Raw genomic sequence first — 25,937 nt, 5'->3', positions numbered from 1 at the left:
GATTTGTTTGAGCAGAGATTAAAAATCTAGTTAAACATTTTCTAAAAAGTAATCTGAATCTGAAAAACTAACTTAAGTTTATACCTGTAAAAATGTGTGTTCAGTGTCACATACTGTGTGGGAAATTTGAGTTTCTTTGCTTTGAAACTGGGATTAGATTTTTTTTTTTAAAGAAGTTTTTTCTCAGTCTCTGTGAAATCATCCACTGATATTTTATTTTCTTTATTTTCTTTAACAAACTTGAATTCCTCACACAGATATTTCCTGTAGTAGCATTTTTATTTTCATTTTAAATCTCAGAAACCTAAATCATTATTTGAGTTATTATAAAATGAGATTAACTTTATTAATCCTCAGATTAACATGTTTACATGTTGGTTAACTGAGTCTTTCTGTGAACAGGTGCAGCTGCCAGACTCTGTGTTCATCGACACGACTGAAACCAGCTTTGTAGAAAGGTATCACACTCACACTGTATTTTCATGTAGAGCTGTGCTGCTGCCCCCTAGTGGCAAAAAAAGAAAACTACCTTTTTTATTTTGTGTTATGTCTTGTTCAGTTTAAAGTATTCAAAGTAATTTGAATTAAAAGATTAAAAAAAACAAATAAACGTGAGTGAAAATAAACATTTTATGGAGTGTATTTGACACAATGACCTATGCTGATGTTTGTACCTGCAGGTTGTTCAAAGACGGCCCCGTCCCTCCACAGGACGGACTGTATGGCATCAGGAACTCTGGAACCAAAACCTCCAAGGTAAAAACAACAACAGCTTTACCTCTGCTCTGTCTACCTGCTGTTCAATAGTCACACCAGGGTCTAAATAATGTTTATTTTCCTAAAACTTTAGCTAATATTTCACCGAAACAAACTGGTTCTTGTGTGTTGTCCAGGTGCTGGTGGTGTGGGATGTCAGTATAGGCAAAGCCAGAAACTACAGACTGTTTGAGGAGGTAAGAAACTCTCTGCTCTGCCTCATATTTTGACTTTTTATCTAGAAAGTTATCTCCATCTGATGGTAATAATAATTCTGTGACAGGAGGACCAGATATTTCTGGACAGCGAGGTGACTTTCCCCAACCTGGCAGCTCTGGTCGAACACTACTACAGCCATCCTCTTCCTCACCACGGCTCGCTCTGCCTGCAGATGCCCTTCACAAAGGCACTGAGCAGCTGATGAGCAACTGTCAAAAACAAACACAAATACACCTGAAAACAAAGCAGAAGAACGGGGGAGTCAGGACCCAGCGGAGATAAAACTCTGAACTGATCAAACCTCTCACTGCTCAGTCGACAAACAACAGGTCATTTCCAGCTGTTGTTGCACCGTAAAACTTCCTGTTTAACAGCAAAGAAACTTCTGACTCCTGAGACACCAGCTTTTATTTAACTTATTCTAAAGACAAACTAAACTTCAATCCTAAAAAAAACTAAATTAATCTGACAATCTGCTGTTTTTCAAACGTTCCTGCTGCATTAGGCAAACTGGGTTTTGTCCACAGGGGGGTGCTGTGATATGAAATGACCACACAGCTTTACAGTGTATGTAAAACATATAACATGCTGTTGTTTTGATCAGTTTACGTCTGATAAAACATTAGAGAAAAGGGTTGCAAAATCACAAATATTCCTTTTTACACTTATTCCTCTCATCAGCCTCGTCAAGATCAATAGATTCTTGGTATTTATTGATAAATGTCTGTGGAGGATTGGCTGTAAATGCATGTTGTTTGGAGTTGAATAATATTTAAGCTGATTATTTTAAGTCCTAAAACTAATTAGCAGTAATTGCATCACAGCTAATAACTGGATCGGTGTGACGATGAATTATGGGATAGACTCGGCTCTGGACTCGTCTCTCAGGCGGCGTCAAGACCAGTGTGGGTTATATGAACTTGCACATACACTCTTCTACCACAAGGTGGCACATGACGCTCATTTAAGCGTTCAAGACTGAAAGTGCAGGCGCTGGGACAGATCTGCTGTCTCACCATGTGACCCAGGAGGATTCAGATCTGCCTCAGGTTCAGGACCAAACTGAACCTGAATCAAAGAGCAGCTGCATCTTTATTTATTTCACAAACCTTCAGCCTTTAGTCGAGACTTTCCACCTGTTTCATGCGTGTAACTAACAGGTCTCTCTGGTCCAGGTGCAGGTCACTTGGGACTTGTAACGCTGCAGAATGCTGCTGGACAAATTCACTTAAATTGGCTTTTTGTTGCACTTTTTCTCTCCAGAAAAGTCTCATTCTGCAGCGCTGCGAGTCCTTCATTAACACGAAGTAGAACCAGGATCATCACTGGTGTCTGAACATGAAGAAATCTGAAATGACGTGTGGATATGTTCTGATGATACAGTTTGTACAGCACTGACTTTAACGCTGTAAATCTCTCTATATATTTATATGTAAATGCTGTATGTACTGTAAAAAAACAGTCTGTAAAAATGTAAATATATTTGTTTTCTACAGAAATATATGTTGAGAATGTATAAAGGATTCACTCAGAGCCTCTGGCTGTTTTGTCTTCTATTGAAAAACACCTGTAAAACTCGAGACAGCACGCTGCTAATAACTCAGCCAATGTAGATAAATATGTAGATAAGTATTTGATTATTTTGATTAAGGATGAAGCTGCACTTTTTATTGATTAATCACATATTTTGGTTTTTAAAATGTCAGAAAATACAAGTGAGAAGCTCAAATAATAAACAGTTCATCATTTTGATGTTAGAAAACACAGACGATTAAACATCAGTTTCATTTCCTGATGACCTTCTTTCTTTACAAACTTGTAATGCAAGAGGTCAGAGGTCAGAGGTCAGTGATGATGCATAGCTACAGATTATAACTGATCTTTCTGCTGCTGAGTGTCGCTGTCTGTGGTGCTGAACCAGCTCCTCAGGTTCACTGAGAGCAGGGCCATGATCCGAGCTGGTCCAAGGAGCCTCAGTGCTTCCTATCTTATCTCCTATAAGCAGAGGAGACACTGGAGCTTCCTTTACAAAAGGAAAGGAGAGAATGGCGTCCCACAATTCCTTGCAGCGGCAGCAGTGTTTAAAGCAACACGCTGTTGTAGTTTCACCACGACAGATCAGCGTACCTCCTGCTAAAAAATAAAAAATAAAACATTTTATTTACGTCTTCTGTGTTTTATAAATAAAGTTGGTTTAAAAAACACCTAAGAAAGTTGATTTTTGTTTGATTATTCAACCACATGCCAACAGATTTAAAGGTAAAGGTAAATTCCAGCTGGTTTTAATCAGGGTGGAGGGAGGACGTTCGTTTTGGACGAGAAGAAGACGTCTGGCGTTAAATCACAGCAGAACCTCCTCCCTTTCTCTCTGAGGGCTGAGAAGAGAAAATTAAAATCCTAAAGAGAGTGGACTACCAGAGAGAGATAAAGAAGCTCCCCCCTCTGGCTACGAACATCTTCAGAAACCTGGCCCAGATACTGGCGTGATTACAGATCTGCTTTAGCGTCCCTGCAGCTTCCTGCTGAGGCGAGGATGGAGCTGTTTTTGGTCTCAGGAAAGTGTTGATATCTGCGGGACTGTGTGCAATCCTCCGCCTGGTAAATGTCACCTCCCCGCTGGATTTTAACACAGAAAGTCACGTTTTTCCATATTTTCACTTCCTGCTTTTGTTCCAAATCTTTTCTTCCCTCTTTCGATGGCACCGCCAGATGTTTACTTTAACATTTGTCTCTGCCGTCCTGCTGTGAGCTGGTGACAAAGTGAAGGAAAAAGCAGAAAACTGAGCAGAGAAACAGGTCAAACTCATTTCTGTCCCCTGGAAAACTGCCGGTGCATTCACAGGTCAACATGCATGTCAGGAAAAGTGGCCATCTGGTTTGGTTTTTGTGCAGGTTGACACTCGCCTGCCATGTTTGATTAGGGATTCTTGACAGCAACCAACAAGCTTGCTGTCGCCGCAGACTGGCAGCAGTTTAACCAGGGTACAGGACACTTCCATGGTTCATTTTCACCCTAAAATCACAGCCTGAGTGCTTTTATGTTTAGCTTTAGCTGTTAACCACTACCACTGGCCATTTTCTGCCATGGGAGAATAAAAAGCTCCACTTACTGGTGTTTCCAAAGCTGTATTTTTCTTTTTCCACCAGTTATAGAGCTGGGTGTCAAGTTCAAAAAGAAGATTTTAGGAGTCGTCTTCTCTCTTCCTGCTGGTGGAGGCTGCAAATAATGATTTTCCACAGAGGAGACTGAAAGTGATACTGACAGTCACAGACAGACAGACTCATGCAGAGCTGTGCAGTGGGGTTTTGTGTGTGTTTTTTCCCTCTTCTTCTTTTTCAGAGAATGTAAAAAAAATCTGGGACAGAGCGAGCCTTGGGGTGTATCAGCAGCCATCAGCCATCACTGAGGATGAGGTTCAATCCTCTGATAAGAACTCAGGGAGCCTGTGAAACCTGGCAGCAGGAAACCCTCCGGAAAAATCCAAAGGCCTGGTGATCAAACTGAGGGAGAAACCGCATCAGACAGACAGAGGGAAGAAAAACGTTAGAGGTTGGATCCAAGATTTGATTTTTACTCTTTGAAAAATGAATCTGCATTTCTGAGCAAAAACTAAACGTGGTTTTGCGGCGGCAGGGTTAGGGGTTAGGGTTATTGAATGAGGAGCTTCAGGGTAAGTGTGGCTTCTCCAATCCCAGAAACACACCCAAACGGTGTGTATTACCCATGATCCTCAGCTTCTGGAGCAGGAAGTGCTGTCACGCTGTAACAAACGCACCAAACTCCATTCAGATTTCTCTCATTTTCACAGTTTGCTGGCTGGATATCAGAGATGGACACTGGTTTTTAATGACTTGTGTGTCTTTTTAACTGATCTACAGTTCAGCATTTTTAAACCATTAAAATGATTCTAAGGCTGTAATTTCAAGGTAAAATAATCACATAATGTTGCTTTAACTTGCTCTAACTCAATTAAAGAATATGGAAATATATGAAAATGTAATGTGCCATTATCCTGTAATTACCACTTGTGGCCACAGGGGCCGCTGATGAGCTACAGGCTCAGTGTTTCTGATGGGACAGAAAAGTCTTATATCAGTGGTTTGTTTACCGCTTTACGACCCCCCAGGTCGTCTGGGTCAGATTTCAAGAATCGAAATCAAGCGAAGTGAAGCAGCTTTTAGTTCTGTTCAGTTCTCACCTGAGCTTCCTGAACACCTGAGGCCTGACAAAACCAAATCAGGGCTTAAAACATTAGTGTTTGCTGCAGCTTTTCAAAGAATTACATAATCTATTTTTGATACTTAACTATTAATTTCCTTGTTTTTATTGTTTTTTAAAAGCAAGTTTAATGTTTTAATATCATATATATCTAATAAAAGCCACTTAAACTTTAATTTAAATCTGTTCCCTATAAACAGATCAGGATGCATCGTAGATATGGAATTCATTGCACAAAATTGTCGCCATTTTCTTTGTGATATTAAGTATAATTGAATAAAGTGCCATAAAAGAATACTAAAATACAGTAAAATCTACTGTATTAATTTATTATTCCATGCGGAAAGTGAAGGGTTAACACTGTGCCAAAGACGAACTGAAGGAGGAAAAAAAATCCTCCTCAGCTGTGACGGGCTCTTGTGTAGCGACACTAACAAACCGGTGACCGGAGCCGCTCGTTACCGTCAAATTAAAGGAAATGGATTTCAGCTCGAGAGGAGAGGACGGGAGCCCGAACGGCCCGCGGTCGTAGAACGAGATCAGAAAGGCGCGTGGTCTGCGCGGTGGCGGCGGCAGCGGCGGCGGACGCCTACGTTTTATTTCTCTCGCGCTCCTCTCTGGACACAGTTGTGCTGAGCGCGTGCTGCTGCCGTTGGATCGGTCAGTGGCGTCGGGCAGGAGCGGCCGTTCCTCTTTGCTCTCTCTGTGTGTGTGTGCGTGTGTGTGTGTGATTTAATATATGTATGCATGTGTGGTTTGCGCGTGAACCGGCAGAATCGAAGACCGAGCAGGGCCAGCGCGAGCCAGCAAGAGAGGCAGGCAGAGGGAGAGAGGCGACCCGCGAGCGCTCAGCTAGCAACCGTACGTTTACACTGCGAGAGATGGTCACGTCCACACCGGGGATCCTTCTGCTGCCGATGCTAATATGTCTCCAGCACTGCGTTGACGTCCACGGTAAGTCTCTGGAGTGTGTTAGCGTGCGTGTGTGTGTGTTTTTTGTTGGCTAAATTGAGTGTGCTAACACTCACTCACGCGCACGGTGTTCGGGGAGGTTAGCTAACATTCCCCGGGCTTGTACACCTGTCTTGGCTGCTCCTTGGAGGAATGACCGTGTGCTTGGCTACACCTTGTGCTAATCAACCTTGCGTTTGAAGAAACCCCTGAAATAACGTCTTTTAGGGTCGTTTTTCTGCTTTGTGTGCGCTTTAAATGGATTTTAAAGGAGTGTGTTTCTTTTTTAAATTACTCTCTGGTTTAGCTTGGGTGTTTTTTTTAGCTCAATATCTGTTTCTGGAAATGAAATTAAAAGGGGTGAAAATAAAGGGGGGATGGAGAGGCCCCGTTTGGTTTGTGTTGCTTGTCGCCGCTCATTCATGGCCAATTAGCCCTGCGGTCAGTTAATTTCACCCTGAAAACAAACACAAACCTTTAAAGAATAAGAATAATAAATAAATAAAACCCTGCTTCTTTAACTGTGTTGGCGCCTATCCGTGTCCTGATTTCTCATTCACTTCCACTGTGGGATTCTCCTACTGCTCTCTATCTCCACCACCACCCCCCAATAGCGAGGAGGCTGGTAATTTATTTATTTATTCCTGAAGAGGGAGGGAGGGGGGGATTACAGTGGATTGATATGGAGCGATAAAATTGACAACAGGGGCAGTGAGCAGCACCGCGGAGCCGGTGGGGGCGAGGAGTGACCGCGGCCAATTACCGACCGCAGGTGATCCCAGTGAAGGCCTAATTATGAGCCACGGTTAAGTTATTGTCACATAATGGTGGCACTTTTTTAAGCAGCAGAGGAGGACGTGAAAAAGTTCTGACCAGCTGCTTCGATAACAGGTTAATCTCTCTGTATAACACATGGAAACAACAAGCTGTATGTTTTGTAAATATTACATCAGTTTTTATTGTCTTTCACCTGCCTGTGTCATGTGACTATTTTGGTCCAATCCTGATCCACACCTGTGGTAAAGGTTAGGCTAGTTTAATTAGCTTAATTAGCTCTGTCCCTAAAACAAAACTTGAACTTGAACAAAAGAAGGAAGTATAAATCAAACTGTTGTTGTTTGGGACTTAATGCTTCTACTTTTTAATGGCGATAGTCTACCAGTATTATCAGATATTAGATGCCAGCAAAGCCTGAAAAAAGATGCCTTTCTTGGTCATGTGAAATCATCTTTTCACTCTTTTTCTGCCACCTTACAGGTTACTAAAAAGATTAGTTACAACCCATTGAGTTTGTTATTAGCATAGCTTAAGTCTTCTACTCTTCAGTGGCTGATACTGAAGTACGACACCTTCCTTTCTGGCCTCAGGTGCATAAAATATGTACGTAACTTTGGCATAATTACATTAATGCAGTTGCTAATAAGTGGTTTGCAGCACGCAGGTTAAATTATAAACCAGCTCAGAGAGGCTGAGAGAGCTGTGTGTTTGGCTGCACAGATTTCACTCTCTTACTGTGGAAAATGGCCTTTGGAGGGGGGCGGTGAATCAAAACTAGTGCTTGTAATATGCACACACACCCCTCTGATAGCATACATCCACCACCTCCACCAGCACCACCACCTTGTCCTTATTCTCTGCTCCAAACGCTCACATGTACGTGCACGCAGATTGAGATTGTATGAGCCTATTTGAACAAGACGTCACGCAAATTAGATAGTGGCGAGAGCAGCGGCGTCAACGCTGGCCTGATTAAAATGGATGTATTTTTTTTCTCCTCCATGGTTACTGTGATACCATGCAAGACCCAGATCCTTGGCTATATGAGGAGGGGGAGGAGGAGGAGGAGTAGACTGCAACCATTTCTGTTACTGGGGAAAATTGCATTACCATGACCTCCAGTGTGACAGCGTTTATATGGAGCACAATGATCTACTATTTTGGGAGGGAGACGGTTCGTTGTAGCTCCACGCCTGTTGAATCTGAGGGTTTCAAACCCACGTTTCCTGCGAGCTGGTGAATGATTATTGTGTGTAATTTCAAGATCATGTCTTCAGTTAATAGCTGTATCAAGATAATTGGCTTTTTAAAGTTGATACAGACTTTGATAAGCACGTTTTCATGAATAACAGGAACTGAAATTGAAGAAAAGAAGTGATTCCAGGAAGTTGGTCAAAATATTTTGAGAGAAAATCCCAATATTATGAGATAATGTAGTAATTTCAAGGAAAAAATGTTTAAATTGTAATAACTGACAGTTAAGTCATAATGAAAATTACCTGTGGGATCTCAAAATAAATATTTAATCTAAGTATTTAAAGCTAGGGATGATGGGATTTGTGTTTTTGGACTCCCATATGAAGAGCGCGGCTATCGCTAGCAATTCTGATGAAATCTGTAGTGCAGCCTGAGCACCTGCTCGCTCATATACGTGGTAACTTATTTTTCTAGGGTTCAAAATCCATACTGATTTTCTGATACGGCCTTAAAGTTGGCCTTAAATTTCATTCTAAGTGGTGCTAAAAAGTCTTTAATTTAACTCGGAGAACCTTGGGGATAGCCTGGAATTATTGACTGGATTTTTTTTCCTAAAGAATCTTACAGTTTGTATTTGACAAGCTGCACAATCTGTGGAGCCAAAACAGATCAGACATCCTCAAACAAAGTCCACAAAACTGTACTACTCCTTTTCTACATGGCACTGGAATCACTAAGCAATTTTTAGTCGACATTTTTGAGGTTTTGCACTTTTCAACATGATACTCTGCAGCCACAGGAGAAATGTTGGAGCCTCTAGCTCTCCAAATTCGTACTTGCGTGTCCTAATTTAGTCATCATGCGTTAATCTTGTGATAATTTAAGCTAAGCAACAACCCTAAAAAAGGATCTTGTAGGTGTAGATACGGCGACGTTTGTCTTAACCTTGACGAGACAAAGCAGTGAAAGCTTCTGCAGGCGAACACTGTGGAGAGTTCAGACGTTTAAATGTCAGCTAAAAATTGAGTCTGACACTGCAGGGAGAGGGAGAATACTCTGGTACAGGTTTGTGTACTTCAGACTGCCACAGAAGTCTGTTATTGTGCTGATTGGATCAAAGTGCAGGCTGTGCAGTTTTCCAGACAGAAAGTCGATGTCGTTTCTGTGGAGACACTGGAATAGTAACCCGAGAGAATACAGTACGCCTTTAAAGAAGCAAAACTCTGAAATACATCACCCCCTGCAACTCCTTAGCTTCTTGGTTACAGTGTCTTTTTTTGTGGATGTTGCCCCACATCTCTGTTTAACTTCACACTACGGTGAAACCATTTTGCTGCTGATTTAGATTTCTAGATGTGTGTTCCCACTGTTCAAGCGGAGGCGGTGAGTGCTCTCAGAGTGCCAAAGTTACAGTCCATTTAAATCTGCACCAGTTTTTCTTTTTTAATTGGCTTTACATCAGTGAACTATGTGAGCACAATCTCTTAGTTTTTATTATGAAACAAACCAGAATCCCTGAATATCTGTCCATTAACACCTTTTTCTCTCTCGATTTGAGACAACAACTTTTTAAAATGATAAATAAATCAGCAGCTTATCATAATGGACATATCAAACCCTAAAACTACTTTGCTACTGATTCAAATGTTAATTCAAAGTTTTTTAGTAACTTTAATCAGAATTAAATCAGTTTTAAATTTAAAAGGCCAAGTTTAGATTGTATTTTGTGACTTCAGACAAACCTTAGCTTCTTTATTTAAACAATAAAAGGTTTATAAAACACTTTAAACCTAAGAATAGCTTTGGTATCAAAACCCAGGTATTGTATCGGCACAGCCTCAGGCTCTCTTTATACGCTCTCCCTCTCTCTTTATTAAATGTACGTCAGCAGTGAGCAGTAGGTCACGCTGATGTGATGAGTCGGGATTTTTACTGTTGATGTGAAACAGTTTCCCTCATGACGATGACTGGCTCCTTCTGGCACGATCATGTTTAATGCAGGTTGTTGCATTACTGTGGATGTAATGGTGTTGGGATTAAACATGTAAGAGGTGGGAACATCTGATTCTCCACTGGATATAAAGTGAATCTGATGCACTTCATTACTTATTTTACATGTGGTTAAACCTCCTTTAGGTTTCTGTACCTGTTTTACTGATATGCAGTGTCAATTTCTTCCCCCATATTGATTGATATCAATATAGGTAACTGCAAGAGTATCCTGATAATGACTGAAGTCTAAAGAAACCAGTGGGCTCTTTAGTTAAATTAAGGGATGTACTGATATCAAAATCTCATGATACAATAAAAACAAGTCCAGGATACGATATTTAAAAAAAGAAAATGCAAATATCATTTCATGATATTGTGAAATTGACGATACCGTAGAGAATATGATTTATTAACAAAAACAGAGAAACAATTTACTCTGCAAACATCTGTCTTAACTAAACATTAAACATTAACTTGTATTGTATCTTATCAGAAAATGTAAATAAAACAAAACGTATGATGAGGTGCAAATTAATCAGTCAGCAGTTTGCAAAAAGTACGTCCTGTCTGGGAGTTCGTACCTACACGTCTTTAACTAAGAAGTAGCTTCTTTTCGATTTCTCGTCATACAGAGGAACAGCTGCAAAAGACGACAAGATAGATGTTTTGTTTTGTTACAACCCTTAAAGAACTTAATGTGGACGGACAAACCACCATTGTCCTCCTCTGTGTGGTTGCTGGGATGAAACCTTCTCAGATGATGGAAAAGGTTTGTTGTGTTTCTTGTCTTTGTTGGTACTGACTGATGACATGTTTAGCAGGCGGTTTCTTACTTGTCCATAGCTTTCTTTACGGTCAGTAAGTCCAACAATGCTTTGCGGCAGGAAATGGTTGTGTAGGTGTGATAGGTTGTCAGAATAAAATGCCCAAATCCAATAAAAAATGCCCTTTAGGTTTTCCTCTTAATTGAGGTAGAGATTGAGATCGTGCTATCGGCCAGCCCTAGAGTTAAGACACTTATATCAGAGACTTAGACAATGAGTCACTTTTACCACTTGATCAGCAGATTAGCTGTTTACAGAGGACTCCAGATAAAGGTTGGACACAATCGATGCACCTGAAAGCAACAGCCAGACGTCTGGATAAATCTAGAATGTCTCTTTTTCCAGTTTACTTTTTAGCACCTGAGAACTTTTTACTTTTTTGTGGCGTAACTGAAAAGGAGATTGCTTGTGTAGATCATGGGGCTGCTTCCCAGTATCTCTGGCACTTTGACAAACTTGTTTTAATTCCAGTTTTTAAAAAATTGGTCCATTGTGTCTGAAAACTCAAATCACCATACAATCATAACGAGGAGCTGGATGGGATCCAGCTCACATCAACAGTGGGATACTTGGATCAAAAGCCTGAAAAACTGATCCTCAATTAATGCAACATTTTTGTTTTTTGGCAGTGTATTTTTAAACATTTCAGTGAGTTTCCCAAAGCTCCTCTGAGCTCAGCCCACTGCAAATCACTTTATTTAATGGGTCTTGTTTTGATTAAAATGTTTTCTTGTATTTGGAGATGAATTTAAAAGGACATTTTATGTCATTCCTTGACTCATTCAAGTGTTTCCTCTTTTTTCAGGAAATATTTCAGTCAGATTGCCCTGGTTGCCCTCTTTGCACCAATGTTACAGTCTTTGAAAATGTTCGACTGCTCTGTTTCATTGTTTTGTGGAAACAAAGCTCTCATGTTGTTATGTTTGTTTCCAAACCCTCTCTCTGTGTATTGAAATGTGTTGCCCAGAGGGATGTTTTCTTTCTATGTGTATATGTAGAGATTGTGTTGCATCATGTAACGATGCATTTAGTTACGTTTGTGTTTGTAGTAAAGCCCAGTGTCCAGTGGCTCGGCAGATTTACTGCTGATCTGTGTGAACAGTTGCTAAGAAACCTGAGCAACAAGTCATCTGTGTGTGGTAATTTGTCTAAGTTAAGGGTGATGAAATGATCGAGTTATTTAATCAGCTGATCAGAAGAAAATTGATTAGTCGCTGTTCTTCTCACTTGTATAGAAAAAAAAAACAGTTGGAGGTAGGGGCGGGCATCATTAATCAATGATCGATTACAGATTGCTGAGAATTTTGTTCATCACATGGAATTAAATTGATATGTTTGTGTCAAGGAAGTTGTGTAGCAGCATAATGATTTCCACTGTGTGGCAGCAACCAGCAGGAGGCGCTATTAAAATTTAACAGAGAAAACTGTGCTGCCTTCCATTTGATATGATTTATAACTTTTTTCCTGTTGTGTCTAAAAGACTTGGTTGTGTTTATGACGAGCACTGTAGCTTTGGTTGTTTATTTGATTTGGTTCAAATCTTTACTAGCGCTGTATATCTTTTCTTATTTCTCTTTCTGTTAGTTCAACTTTAAAGGATTTGTTTAAGAGGATTGTTACCGGACTGTAATTTTCTCTTGGAGGAAAAAAAAACAGTCTTTAGCAGTCCACAGTCCAGAAATAGCGGACGGATAATTGTGGCCATATTTGACAGGGTGGTTAGCCATCGAGCCAGGATCTGAATGGTCTGAGGGCGAGGAAGGTGTTTCAGGTCTGTGGATGTACTTCAACTGTTGTGTGTTCTCCGTCAGCGGTTATTTGTCGGACGGATTGATGTGCTCCATTTGCTCTGATTAAAATGCAGGTAGGTGTGCTGTTATCCATTATGCCCTGATTGTGGTGATTGAAGTGGTAATGTGGATGAAAGGTCAGCGTCCTCTCTATCCCGGAACATGACTGTGGTGTAAGAGCAGCTGGTGTAGTCTTGGTTGAATGGAGGTCTGCAGGCTGTTGGCACCGTCAGCTCTGTATTTACCTCCTCCTGTGATGTGTGGAGGCATCAGAAAAACAAAAAGTACTTCAAGGACCTTTTCTGTGAGTCTTTGCTTCGTCTGTACTTCTGTTCAGAGTCCATGTGTAACTTCCCCCCCATGCACCTGAACACAACGCCCTGGATGTTTTCATATTTTCATTTTATTTCCTCATATATTCGACCCTGAAATGTCTACCCTGCACTGAGAACAGGCTGTAATCTGGGGGTCCTCGTGGTCCTGGTTCTGCAACACTGTGTGTAAATGGGAGGAGGGCACTTTGGATCAGATCAGATATTGAGTATCAGCCAATCACGTTGTCAATACGACGGAGGTTCGTGAGTGAGTCTGTTAGACCTTTAGTTTGAAAGTTTGAGCAGAGTTTTATTCCTGCAGGTCGTCAGTCATGTGTTGCCTTCAGGTTCAGATCAACTCAGTGGGAGGTTTTTCTCTCCCTTAAGGATCTGCTGACCCACTTTAAATAGTTTCCTTCTTCATGGGCGTCTCAGTGACTAAATGCAAATTAAATCGAGGTGTTTTCCATCATAAGAATAAAATCTTCAATCTGTTTGACCTGAAAATGTTTGTTGTCCTATTTTAGTCTTAAAACTTTAAAGAGGGGAAAGTCGTGACCTCTCGGTGGCACAGTGATTCAGCTGGAACAGGGACCCCCTCCTGGGCCTCTATCATTCCTTTGTTGCCCCATTTACCCACCTGGACAGACGCTCAGTTCAGACTGAAGCGAGCGTCAAGGTCAGACGGTGTTATTTTAAGACCTGGAGTCGTCGCTGCCTCCACTATGATAGACTGCACACTGCACTGAGAGGACTACTTTCTAGTACAGAGTCTGGAAATCCTGCTCTTTTGTTGAAGGGGAGATAAATCTAGGGACTGTCTGATTCTACTGTAGTGTCTTTTCTTTCAGCAACAGATCAGGTTTTCATTATCATGAACAGTTTAATGTTTTTCTGTGACGCTCTTTGCTCAGCTTGTTTCTCTGATTACCTAAGATCCAGACGTCTGATGACAAAAATCCTTCATCCACTTTAAGATTATAGTTAAAATGTTATAAAAAGTGACGGTGACGTGACCTGAAACAGTGAGAAAGTAGTCAGCTGAAAATGTTTTAATATCCGACTGACAGACAGCGCTCAGAGAAAACCCTGTTAAAAGCAGGAAATCTTCCTTTTTGAAAAGGTTGAAACCAGCAAAGTTTGAGCATTTGTTTGTGATTTAACTCAAAGATTTTGTTAATTGGCTGATTACCACTGGTTCTACCAGTTTTTTCGACGACCTTCAGATGACCGCTGTTACACCAGAGTTTAGTTCTCCACTAAAATATTAACGTTCATCCTCAGTTGTACATACAGAGATGTGAGTCCAGGCATCAGCTTTTAAGTGCTCACAGTATCATTTCTCCCCTGTTCATTATAGAGCTGTACAGAAAATGTGAAACAACTTGGTCAAGAGGAAATCAAACTTTCTGTGTTGGCGTTTCTCCACAGCGGCTCAGTGGCAGCTGCTCTCAGTGCCAGCTAGTTCTGTTTGAAACAATTTGTTTTGCAATTACAGCTCCACCAGGAACCCTGCTAGGACAAAACAAAGAGCAAATTACATCTGAACGAACAGTAAACGATGATTATGAAAACATTTGAGACTGTAATCGCTTCGTTTTTTTAAACCCCCCCCCCTCTGTTGTGTTGTTTTTCTCTGTAGGTACGAAGACAGAATGTGAGGCCAGCCAGTTTCAGTGTGGGAACGGTCGCTGCATCCCGTCCGTCTGGCAGTGTGACGGAGACGAGGACTGCACCGACGGCAGCGATGAGAACTCCTGTGGTGAGAAAACACACAGACACACACACACTGTGTGATGTGAGCATCACTGATGTGCTGCCAACAACATGAGCGCCAACATGGAGGACTGACTGTTCAGTAAAGTTGACGGTTAGTGTATAATTAGATTGTTTCCAGATTTAGCTTACTGTAACTCAGTAATTACAGTCTAAACTTCAGACTGAGTCTCTACTGTAAAATACTGAAGTCATCACCTTTCACATGTTGTTCTCTGACCTGCTCCTACATCGAGTACATGTCCTCACCACCACTGCCGTCAGCTTCTCTCGGTTATGATTCCTTCAGGAGGTTTTTAGCAGGAGCTGAATTATCCGCAGAGGTCTCCTCCTCTCCAAAACAAACAGACCTGTTGATTAAAACCAGTAAAAACACTGAATAAAGCAGTTTCATGTTAAAAATGTGTGTTTCTCCAGTGCAGTTTGGTGGAGCTGAACCACTGTGAACATCTGCTCTGATAACTTAAGATCCAGATGTTCAGGAGGTTTTTACCAGGAGCCGAATGATCCTCAAAGGTCTCCTCCTCTCTAAAACAAATAAACTAAAACACCCAGTGATTAAATTCGGTAAAAACGCTGAATAAAGCAGATTCATTTTAAAAAAATGGCGTTTTTCCAATATTATTTGGTGGAGGTGAGCTGCTGCTAATGTCTGCTCAGCTTGTTTCTCTGATATCATAATATCCAGACGTCTGATGACTAAAATCCTTCAAAATAAAAACTAAAATAAAGTAAAAATGAAATATTTCGTTAAAAACAATCAAGATCTAAAACTTAGGATTGTAAAAAAAGTCTGGTTTTGATGGTCAGAAAACACTGAGAGCTGAACTAACATTTTTGAATATATAACAGCCTCATTCTTTAACCCTCATCTATGTTAACCTCCTAAAACCTCCTGAGTCTGTGTTAGTCCAGATGATAGTGTTCTTTCTGTAAAGATCAGTCTCCTGTGCAGCATGTGGGCTGTAAATGGACTGTATTTACACAGTTAATGTAGCCTTTGATGGAGAGTGGGCGAGCAGATGACGGCCCATTTTGGTTACAATTAAGCTGTTTTTACTGTTTTCCTGTTAAAGTGAACAATGTTTAAATAAAGTTAAAGTTGTTAGAAGTCAAACATGACGTATTGTACGGCTCCTCTTACTCCATTTTCTGTATTGAAAGCCCCACGGACGGTGCAGAGAGGATGGTTATGTTCCCACTTTGTCACATAGATGTTACATGACAGATGTCACATGTTGGAACGGCCCCACCATAAACCCTCCCAGAATCCTCCTGGGGAAGAATGACCTGGTGATGGGAGGATAGCAGTTAGAGCAGAGCCAAATATGGATACGACAGAAATGTGTGTGTGTGTGTGTGTGTGTGTGTGTGTGTGTGTGTGTGTGTGTGTGTGTGTGTGTGTGTGTGTGTCCAATAAATTTCACATCTTTCTCCATTTTCTTTTGTCGCTCTTCTATCTGGGTCATATGATACTCTGAGGAAAGAACCGAGGGAGGAAGAGGAGGAAAGAGAACAGATGATGATACTGTAGGCGACTGTGAAAGGGAACAAATCCTGATAACCACAAGAAGCCCCTCAGATATTGTAGAAATATACAGGATTTCCTGCAGGAAATAAGTTGGTGTAGGAAGAAATGGATTAATAGAGTGGTGCAGGAAATAGTCCTAAAACCAGGAAGTGTTTAAGTATCATAAACTTTTGTTTATTTTCTGTAATAATCCAATAATCCCATTGGCTTTTTGTGAGGGAACCAGGGTGATGCTAACTTCCTGGTTAGCCTACAAAAATACATCATCCCTGCACCACTTTATTACTTGTCCTCTAATAACTCACATTTTAATGTACATTTTTACAGTAGTAAAACCACACACTTAATGCTTGTGTTTCAAAATAAAAGCCTAATAGAAAAAGGAGATATTATGCATTTTTTGAGCTGCTTTTAATGTGAAACATCTGCAGGAATTGTTGCGTTTAATCAATGATTCTTAGGCGCAGCTGAAATCAATGAATTGTTATCTTAAATTTATCATCAGCCAATCAAAACCGAAGCAGATCAGTGACTGATAAAACAGACTGTGTGGCCTTTTGTCAGTAATCAGTTTCACCTTCTCTCACAGCCACTTGACATTTTGTCTCCTCTGTTATTCGGTCTCCAGGAGATCAGAGCTGTTTAACTGAGGCGTGACGTGTGAGAGATGAGAATCCAAAATTAATTCATAAATAAAAAAAGGTTGATAATGAATCCTGCTGCGACTTTGCTGCTGTCGTGGCTCAAACTGGAGTTGGTTGTTTCTCCAGTAGACATTTTGTTTTCTGGTCAGAGGCCTCACTCCCGCTCAGACTGGACATGGAGGTAGAGCTTAAAACTTAATATTTAACTACTTATTTTTAAACTAAAGTCCTGTTCTTTTAGATTTGGAGAGTGTTTACTTGTCAAAAGCCTAAATTCTAATTTTAACTTGCATAATTGACAGTGTCTTGATAAGCTGTTGGAGGGGAAGGATTCAGTTGGATTCAGGAGTTTTGCTGCTACATACTGAATATTAAATCAACTGTAGTTAATTAACAGTAATTAAATCTGAGTTTCCCCCACAACAACAGAAAAACTCTTGGCTGCTGTTGCCTGGTTAATTTTCCCTCCATGCTGGTTTTGTTCCAAAGATGTTTTTTGGTCGATATTTATCTACTTTATGTTTGAGAATCAAGAGTTTCTCTTCTTCGCTTCATCTGTTAGAAGTGTCTTTGTTCTTTCCGTCTTTCACCATTTCTGATGAAAAATAAATGTAGCAGTCAAACCTCCGGAGGATGGTTTTGAAAGCATTTTCATTGCACATGTGGAGTTTGTGCTTTGCTTAATCAGGAGGCGAGAAATCGTAACCTCGTAACCTTTTCACCTGCGGAAGAAAGAAGCTTTGGTTTCGTGTACTGCAATTCATATTCATGAGTTTGACTTTAGTCTTTTTCCTGCTATTATTCATGTGTTTCTCCTTCTTTAATATGAGATGTTTCATTAAAGAGCATGAAGCCTGTGTCTCTCTCTCTCTCTCTCTTCGTCTGTGTTTAATGAATTCGTCTTTTTTTTTTTTCTCTCACTCCAGTTAAAAAGACTTGTGCAGAGGCAGACTTTGTGTGTCAGAACGGCCAGTGCGTCCCGAAGAGGTGGCACTGCGATGGAGAGCCGGACTGTGAGGACGGGACGGACGAGAGCCTGGACATCTGCCGTGAGTAGATGGTTTCCTCTAAAAATGTAGACACCAGGAACTTTGTTGATTTACTGTTTTGCACCGATGGTGCAGTCAGGTAGTTTGTTTTTCCTGCTTTTATGTGATTGGGGAAGAGGAATCTTTTTAAAGTGTCAAGCTCTCAGATTCTTCTCATTATTATTCAGTCCATACTTGTTTTGAGGCACTAGCTCTTTGCCTTCTGTTCCAGACATTTGCTTTTCTTTTTGCTCGTCTGCTCTCAGTTGTGTGACTCTTCTGTTCTGCAGCGGAGGTGGCTGGCTGTTTCGCTTAGGAAGAGCTTGATTTGATGAACGTCAGTATCGCTGGCGAGCATGTTCGTTTAATCTTTAATTATAAGCCAGTTATGTCCCAGCATCGGTGATTCTGACGGTTAGTGGATAACCAGCTGAAGTTAGCAGATAATCGTTATCTATAGTATTATTTCACAGATGTAGACATGCTAACTCTTGTAGCATATGTTCATTTCAAGACCTTGTTGCCTTGCAGCCACTCTCGTCTTTGACTTGTCCGTCTTTGACAAGTTAAATGAATGTGGGGGAGAAAACCGCTTTTACCACAGGAACAATATGACAGAAAATATTAGTGGTTCATCTTGGAACCAGTAACCTGTGCAACTAAGGCTGTGTGATTTAAAATCTCATATCCTGATAATGATATTGTATATTTTCTGTAAATACAATGAATTAACGGTTCATATTTAATGACCACATGGAAAGGACCATTTCTTTTTGCCATGTCTTTACAGATATAAGCTGCTTTTGTCAAAAAACCTCTCAAACAGAAGTAAATGTGTTTTTTTTTTTTTTTTGCGGGGACTATTTTTAGCGGCGGATCAACACACATTTGGTGATCTAGTGAGTCTTTTACAGTAGAAAGATGGTGTGAGTTTGTGCGGGATTGACTCAAAATGACCTACGGTGGCTGTTGTCATGGTAACAAAAAGAGGAGGTTACCTAGTGTTGATTATTGACATGTTTTTAATAGAGCTGCTTCACTCAAAAACCTATGACACAGGAATAAGTTGTATCAGGCTTTGGAGACATCAAAAACAAGCGCGTTGGATCTTTCAAAGGAACCAAACATGGTTCAAGTAATTAACCTCTAAAATCGACATTGTGTTGGAATGCATTCAAAGGCTTTGTAACCCAGTTTTGTAGACGTAACACACTCACACACTTAGCCACTCAAGCAACTGTGAGCCCCAGAACTCGAGTCTTTTTAGCGTTCATTAAATACGTTGCATGCTGCATGATGGATTATTATTCCTGCTGTATCGGCCACCTGAGAGAACGCCGCCATACACAGGTCAGCTACTCCTCCAGTTATTTATAAATTACGTCAAACAAACAGCTTCATTCAGAGCGTTCAGAGCACATAAATGCGGATTAACAACGAGGCAGAACATGATAAACATTAACGTTTCAAAGCCAGAGCTTGTACACAAGAGTCCCCCAGGAGGTCAGACAGTGTGAGCTGCCTTAATTACTACAGACTCTGTAACTGCAATGAAGAGCACAGGTTCAGGCTAAAGCAATAAACAACAAGGACAGAGTGACCTAAAAACACTTTATCCAACCTATTTAGGCTCACACACTCGTGTCACTGAGTTGTAGTGATGACGACGGCGAGTAACATGTAGGCTAATTGTTCTGAGAGTGTAGTTGTTGTGTGTTAGGAGACGGCTAAACACCATCAGAAGTCTCTTCAGGTTTACATTTGCTTGTATTCTTCCTCCAGAATTAGTGAGAGAGGCTGGAATTGAACAATCTTTAGAATTTTTTAGGTTTTTAATACTCTTGTGGACAAATATGCTTGCTTTATGCAAACGTCCAGAATATTCTCCAGAAAAATACGTACGTATATATGTAAAAATAACACATTTAATTCTTCTTCTATGGTTTATTGGCACACGAGTGAAGGATTAGCGCCACCAAATATTTATCTTGAGGTGCTTAACTTCTAATATTACACCGGCTGCATTTTGATGAAGAATTATTAAAGTGTAAATTGCAAATATCTGTGTCACAATTAATCATCAACTAAAATTTCATGATCATGGCAGCCCTGCTTCTCTTGGGTGGACAGACTTAATGTCAAGCACTTCCTCATTTGCACAAACTGCTAAAAACAAGGACGTCCGTAATGATAAAACTGCAACATAAGCATGAACGCTGCCGTTCTGCAAAGTGATTAGTTACTTTTCAGAATATGTCACAGTGAAGTAAAAGGTTTCATCACAGCAGCAGTGTAGTAGTTTTGTACAGGAGTATTTTTTACTTAAATTAGACATCTGAGTACGTTTTCTGTCACCGAGATGATAAATAATGAAAACCTTTTTCCGTGAGGGCATAGCAATTTAAGACATATGGTTGATTACGCTTTAAGTTTAACTAATGGCATTTTTAAGCATCGTAGAGACTCTCTGAAACTGCTGCAGAAATTCAGGGAGGCACTTAGAAGCAGAGAGGGAGGAGTCCCCTGTGAGCCGCCCTGTCAAATAAATAAGTTGTTTAAATGGAACTAAAGGGAGCTGCTCAGCTTTAAATGGTATAACTGTGATGTGAGGTCTCACTGAGGTGCTTGTTCGAATCAAAAGAGATGAGCGATGATACGGAGTGTTTATACTGACGTGGCTTTTTAATGAGAATCTCTCATCTTGCGCTGCCGCCTCCGTAAAGACAAATGGACTTTGGCGTCTCCTCAGGTACAGAGATAAACATCAGAGGAAGACAGATGAAGGCGCTTCATCAAACACTTGTTGGTTTGATGTTTGCTGTGCTTCCTGGAATCATCCTCAGTGCTGCTGAAGAAAGACAGGAAGTGTATTTCATCCATGAGACTGTAAGTGAACCTCAGGTCTGTTCCCAGCATCAATACAACAAGGTGCCATGATGAGCAGAAACCAGGCTTGCCGGAGGGCTGATGAGACATTTAGCTCCCCCTTGTTTTTCATATCTCAGCAGTGGAAAAGATAAACTCTCAGCAGCTGTTCATCAAATCTCATTTTTTGCTAATTAAACTTTACTCCTGCAACATATAAATCTTTATCAGCTGGATGAGCTCACAGCAGTTTGAAACAAATGCAACAAATGCTTTCTGTTTTTACAAAATGATCAAAGAAAATAAATTAAATTTAAATACCTGTTAACAAAAATGACTGCAGGGAGAAGAATTAAGAAGAAAAAATCAAGCGCGCTGTCATTATTCATAGTAAATGTACTGAGCAGCTGCCCCACAGCTTTAGAAACATGTTAAAGAGATTTTTGTAGCTGGATTTAGAGTCTAAGGAGTTGTACAAATTGTAAACATCCTCTAATTAGATTATAGATAAAGACAATATAAATTAATAAAACCTGTAATTTTAGTAGTAGTAGTAAAATTAGCAGAGTGTTCACTACTATTGATGTGAGTAGCAGCCATCTTGAATCTTGATGGTGTGGTTTTTCCGACTTCAGGGGGCGTTCCAGTTGAAACTTCCGACTAGGAACTCTGAAATTCCGACTGGAGTATGACTGGAACGCACCGAACATCCAGCTGGATGTCAGGACCCAGCACAATAAACAAACAACAACAAAACAAGACCACAATTCTTTAATATCTTAATATTTTCTACATAAGATCATGATGACAAAACTCTAAATACTGACAGAGGATAAGTAGAAGGATCTAAATTAGTGAAGCAATAGAGATCTACTTAACTTAAATATCTAGTTCTGGGTTTTCATTTGAACCTTTTTGGAATATGGTTTACAAAGATACTACAGACAAACCTTTCTTTCCAAAAAATACTGTTGTAGAAACCTCAACATGACTTTCCAGAGAGAAGAGGCAACTCCTGAGCTCAGACTGAATATAAAGCAGAGCCAGGTTTGGTCTCTCACTGTTTGTGGAGTGATATTTGCCGGGGCAGCACAGTTGTTCGTGACGGGGTTAAGACTTTTTTTTTCTTCCCCTGCAGCTCCGTCCTCTTTGGGTTTTTTTTTGGTTTGTTTTTTGCCGCAGTGTGTCAACACAACAGGTTGCGTGCCCGTGTGGAAAAACCTGAAAACGATACCAAAATAAATTCTTTAACCTCCCCGCAGAAAAGAAAACAACACTACACATCTGAAGAGTCAGGGAGGGAGGGGGCAAATCCCTGCCCTGCTGCACTCCTTTGGATGGGGATCTGTGGCTGCTCTCTGCCAGAATGAGAGCGATGCTGTTTGGGGAGTTGTTGAAACACCAGGGTTATTCAAAGCTGTTGGCTGCTGCGTGGTGTTGCCAAGGCCCTCCTGAGTTCCCCCGCAGTGTAAGAAAGGCAAAGGAAAAGTGGGTAAGGTGCAAAAAAAAAGGCTGCTGCCAGATCAGCCTGACAATGAGGTGGAAAATGCAGGTACTGAATAGTAATTGAATTTTAATGCTGGTTAGAGGATGGAGCTTCAGTCTGTGTGACCTCAAACCTTGTGGAGGAAGTTGTGTGTTGTTATTCTGGATCAGGTCTTTATCAGCTTAATTTGAATTCGTGCTGCTTGGTTATAAAGTGGTGCAGGGATGATGTGTTTTTGTAGCCAGTGGGATTTTTTCATTGGGTTTTGGATTATTACAGAAAATAAACTGTGATCAGCAAACGTTTTGGATTCTTCCAGGTTTAGTTCAGATAATCTTCACAGATGATGTTTGATGTTTGAAGCCTGAACACAATAAAAGACACGTAAAAGCTTCAAACGTCAGGAGTGAGGGATTTACTGGTGGAGTTTCTGTTGGAGAATAAAACCTGAAAATGTCTTGATCTTGTGTTAAAACCACAGACCTTATTTCAGACATTTAACCAAAAACTAATTGACTGTGGGACGAGGGAACAGGAAGTGCTAACATGCTAACTTACTTCCTGGTTTTAGGATCATTCCTGCACACTTTTGGCCACGACAGAGATCATGATTATTTCAAATATAATGTCATTGACTTCTAAAAACGTCACACCTTTATTGAGCTTTTAACCTGAACCTCCTCTTGGCATTTATTAAACAGGGTTATAGATTACATAATTACAGCTGCTATGTGTGAGATTTGAATATCTCTTGATTTTCCCATCCCCCAAAGGTTGCAGCAGTATCAAAGACGACAACATGCCTGACTCTTTCAGTTAATTACAGCCTCAGCTGAGGACACTTTACCTTTTATTTCTGGTTAATTTTATCCTCAGCACCTTTTTTAATAAGCTTTTTTTTTTTTAATTCCACACCAGTAAAACTGCCTGCTGGGAACTTGAGTCTAAATCCTGCTGTGACATTTGATCTTTCCCTCTTCGGACCTGGCGACTTTTGTGGCGCTCATGCAGATTAAACGGTAACAACCTGTGTGTGCATGTTTCCACTTGCACTTGGAAAAGTGTGTCGGTCAACTGAAGGTCTTGAAAAGGATTACAGTTCGTAGTCCACATTGTGTGTGTGTGTGTGTGTGTGTGTGTGTGTGTGTGTGTTTTAAGAGGTTGTGTTAAGTTCCAGTCATAGCTGCAGCTGTGTACGTGCAGGTCAACCCAGCTACTATAGCTATTATATCACTGTGCTGTTTAATCAGCTGTTACACATGACTTGGCAGCATGGATAGGAATTTAAAGTGTGTGTGTGTCTGTGTGTGTGGATGCACACACACTTCTCCTGACAGTGTGTGAAGGGCTCGCGCTGCGGTGGTGTTTACGTCAGTGCTGTTGCATCACAGCGTTGAATTAAGGAAGTGAGCTGCAGTTTCTGATCACATAAGCATTTACTGCAGAAAAAAAACCAACCAGGACGTCTGAGTGTATTAATACTCAACATATAACCTGGGTTTTAACATATAACCTGGGTTTTAACATATAACCTGGGTTTTAACTCACCATCTGGGTTTTGTTTACACAGGTTCACACAGTTTATCTTTTGTGTTACTGCAGCTAAATCAAGCCTGATATTTTACCTACCTGGCACAGCGCACCACATATACACTGAAGGAGGTGGTGCACAAAAGCTCTTTCTCCTATAATGTAAATACAGCTTGATCCTTTCAGTTAAAGGTACATCTTGTGTAAACACACTTCTGTAAACACTCTTTGTGTTCTTGAGAGCTTGTTGAACCTCAGTACTTTCTGAATACCAGCTAAAGTATGTTTTGTTGCATTGAAAAGTTTCAAAACGTACCATTAATTTTGCATTTTGGCTGTTTTACTTATCCTTTAATCAGGTATTTTCTGTTTATATAGTGGCAAACTTTTCTGTATTTTATCTCGGCAACGTTATTTAAAGGTCCTGTAGTGTAGAAAGCTGATGTTTCCATGTCTCTGTCCCGTCATCTTCGAGGTAATTTATTGAAATTAGGCACAAATGTCCACCTGGACTCAAGAATGAACTGATTAGAATTTGGTGGTCAGAGGTTAAAGGTCACTGTGACCTTACAAGACCAAAAAAGCACAAGTATATCTTCTTATGCTGGTTAAATCTTAAAATATGGGACCTTTAACACTTACTTTAATCATCAAACTACGGATTATTTGAACTGAATCTCTGGTCGTGTATGGGCACCAAGCGCTGCTGTTTGAAGTTTATTCAGGATATTGTCACCTGCCTTATCAACCGCAGTAGATCGACGACGGCAATAATTCATGGATCTGTAGGAGCCACTTCTGAATTCACCTTCAGCTGCTGCTCCACTGAGCTGCTATTATCTCCACAGTACAGTCTGCTTGTTATCTCCCTCCACTGTGGAAGATCACAGGGATAAAGAGGCGAAGCTGACATTTTATGGAAACCAGTACCATCAGGTGAATATGTATGCTGCGTTAGAAAGTGGTTCCTAATGATGCAAGAAGAGCTGCAGTCACATTTTATGCTCCTGGAGTTTAACCCTCAGGCGACCAGTATTCTAAACTACATAATATCTGGACAGAATACCAGGTGTTTTACCTTCTTTTAAACATCTGCAAGATTTATATTCATTTCCACCAACAGAGCTCAGATATCGGGAGAAACAAAATGATATTTCCACTGTAAACTTTAAGGAAACCACGATATTGTTGTATAAATGGGATTTTCCAGACCTCAGCAGTTGATGTTCCAGCAAAGTGGATTATTTAACAGCTCCGAGTTTTCTGGTTGTCGGGAGTATCGAGTGAGGGCTTTGTGTGTTCACAATCAAACGTCGGTTAAACCTGTTTCTCGTGACAGGTTAACTTTAACTTTACTCTGCCAGAAGCTCTTCTTCAACAGTCGGTTATATCCTGTGTCCTTGTTCTGTCCTCTTGTTATTTTTGGCCTGACTGTCGCTTGGGGAAAGGCAACAAGTAGAGACACTGCAGCCATAAATCACCACACCTGTTCCCTGTTGGTGGTGTTGGTTCCTTCTGCATGTTGTCACTGCCAGGAATGAGTCCTAAAACCAGGAAGTGAGTTAGCATGTTAGCGCTAACAGTTCCCTCGTCCCAAAGTCAAGTTGTAGTTGGTTTATAGCCGAACATTAGCTTTTTTGTAACAGTTTTGGAGATCAGGTTTCTGCCCCACACAGATGATAAGCATCACACATCACCCCACAGTATTTAGGTATGTTATATATCTGATATTAGTCCACCTGGAAAAACATGTGAACAGGAAATCCACTCCTTCATCTGAGCAGTAAATCAGAATCGGTAATGAGAAACAAAGGCTTGGTTGTAGCCCTGAAGTCCCGAATATGTAGATGAACGTCCCTTTTTAAAATGAAATCAGATGATTAGAGATGTGGCTGTAAACTCTGTTCAAACTGAACCACCTGGTAGAGCTGTAGTCAGTTCACATTTACTTTAATCTTGAATTGTTTTGCTCAGATTTAAAGTTTATTGTTTTAAACTTTGCTCAGAATAAAGTGGCTTTTCTAGCCTCTAATCTTAA

At 40.5% G+C, this 25,937-nt stretch overlaps 2 protein-coding genes across 8 annotated transcripts in view; both read left to right on the top strand.

The window, feature by feature from the left end:
- The window catches only part of sh3bp2 (SH3-domain binding protein 2), a 39,549-nt gene extending 37,041 nt beyond the window's left edge, over positions 1–2,508 (top strand). For all 6 annotated transcript variants that reach the window (XM_018702542.2, XM_018702540.2, XM_051072770.1 and 3 more), the window contains 4 exons: positions 403–458; positions 681–756; positions 894–953; positions 1,040–2,508. In XM_018702542.2, the coding sequence (XP_018558058.1) occupies positions 403–458; positions 681–756; positions 894–953; positions 1,040–1,177 (330 nt within the window). In that variant the 3' untranslated portion in view covers positions 1,178–2,508. The remainder of the gene's footprint in view (positions 1–402; positions 459–680; positions 757–893; positions 954–1,039) is intronic.
- A 3,070-nt stretch (positions 2,509–5,578) lies between these two features.
- Positions 5,579–25,937, top strand: part of vldlr (very low density lipoprotein receptor) — a 52,689-nt gene continuing 32,330 nt past the window's right edge. Inside the window, exons 1-3 of one of the 2 annotated variants that reach the window (XM_018702530.2) lie at positions 5,579–6,148; positions 14,682–14,801; positions 17,917–18,039. In XM_018702530.2, the coding sequence (XP_018558046.1) occupies positions 5,938–6,148; positions 14,682–14,801; positions 17,917–18,039 (454 nt within the window). In that variant the 5' untranslated portion in view covers positions 5,579–5,937. The remainder of the gene's footprint in view (positions 6,149–14,681; positions 14,802–17,916; positions 18,040–25,937) is intronic. The other variant, XM_018702531.2, reaches the window with a different exon arrangement.

This window comes from Lates calcarifer, linkage group LG9, assembly GCF_001640805.2.
Source record: "Lates calcarifer isolate ASB-BC8 linkage group LG9, TLL_Latcal_v3, whole genome shotgun sequence".
Classification (NCBI taxonomy): domain Eukaryota; kingdom Metazoa; phylum Chordata; class Actinopteri; family Centropomidae; genus Lates; species Lates calcarifer.
The sequence above is the reverse complement of the archived record's forward strand: the minus strand, read 5'-3'. Positions and strand labels throughout refer to the sequence as shown.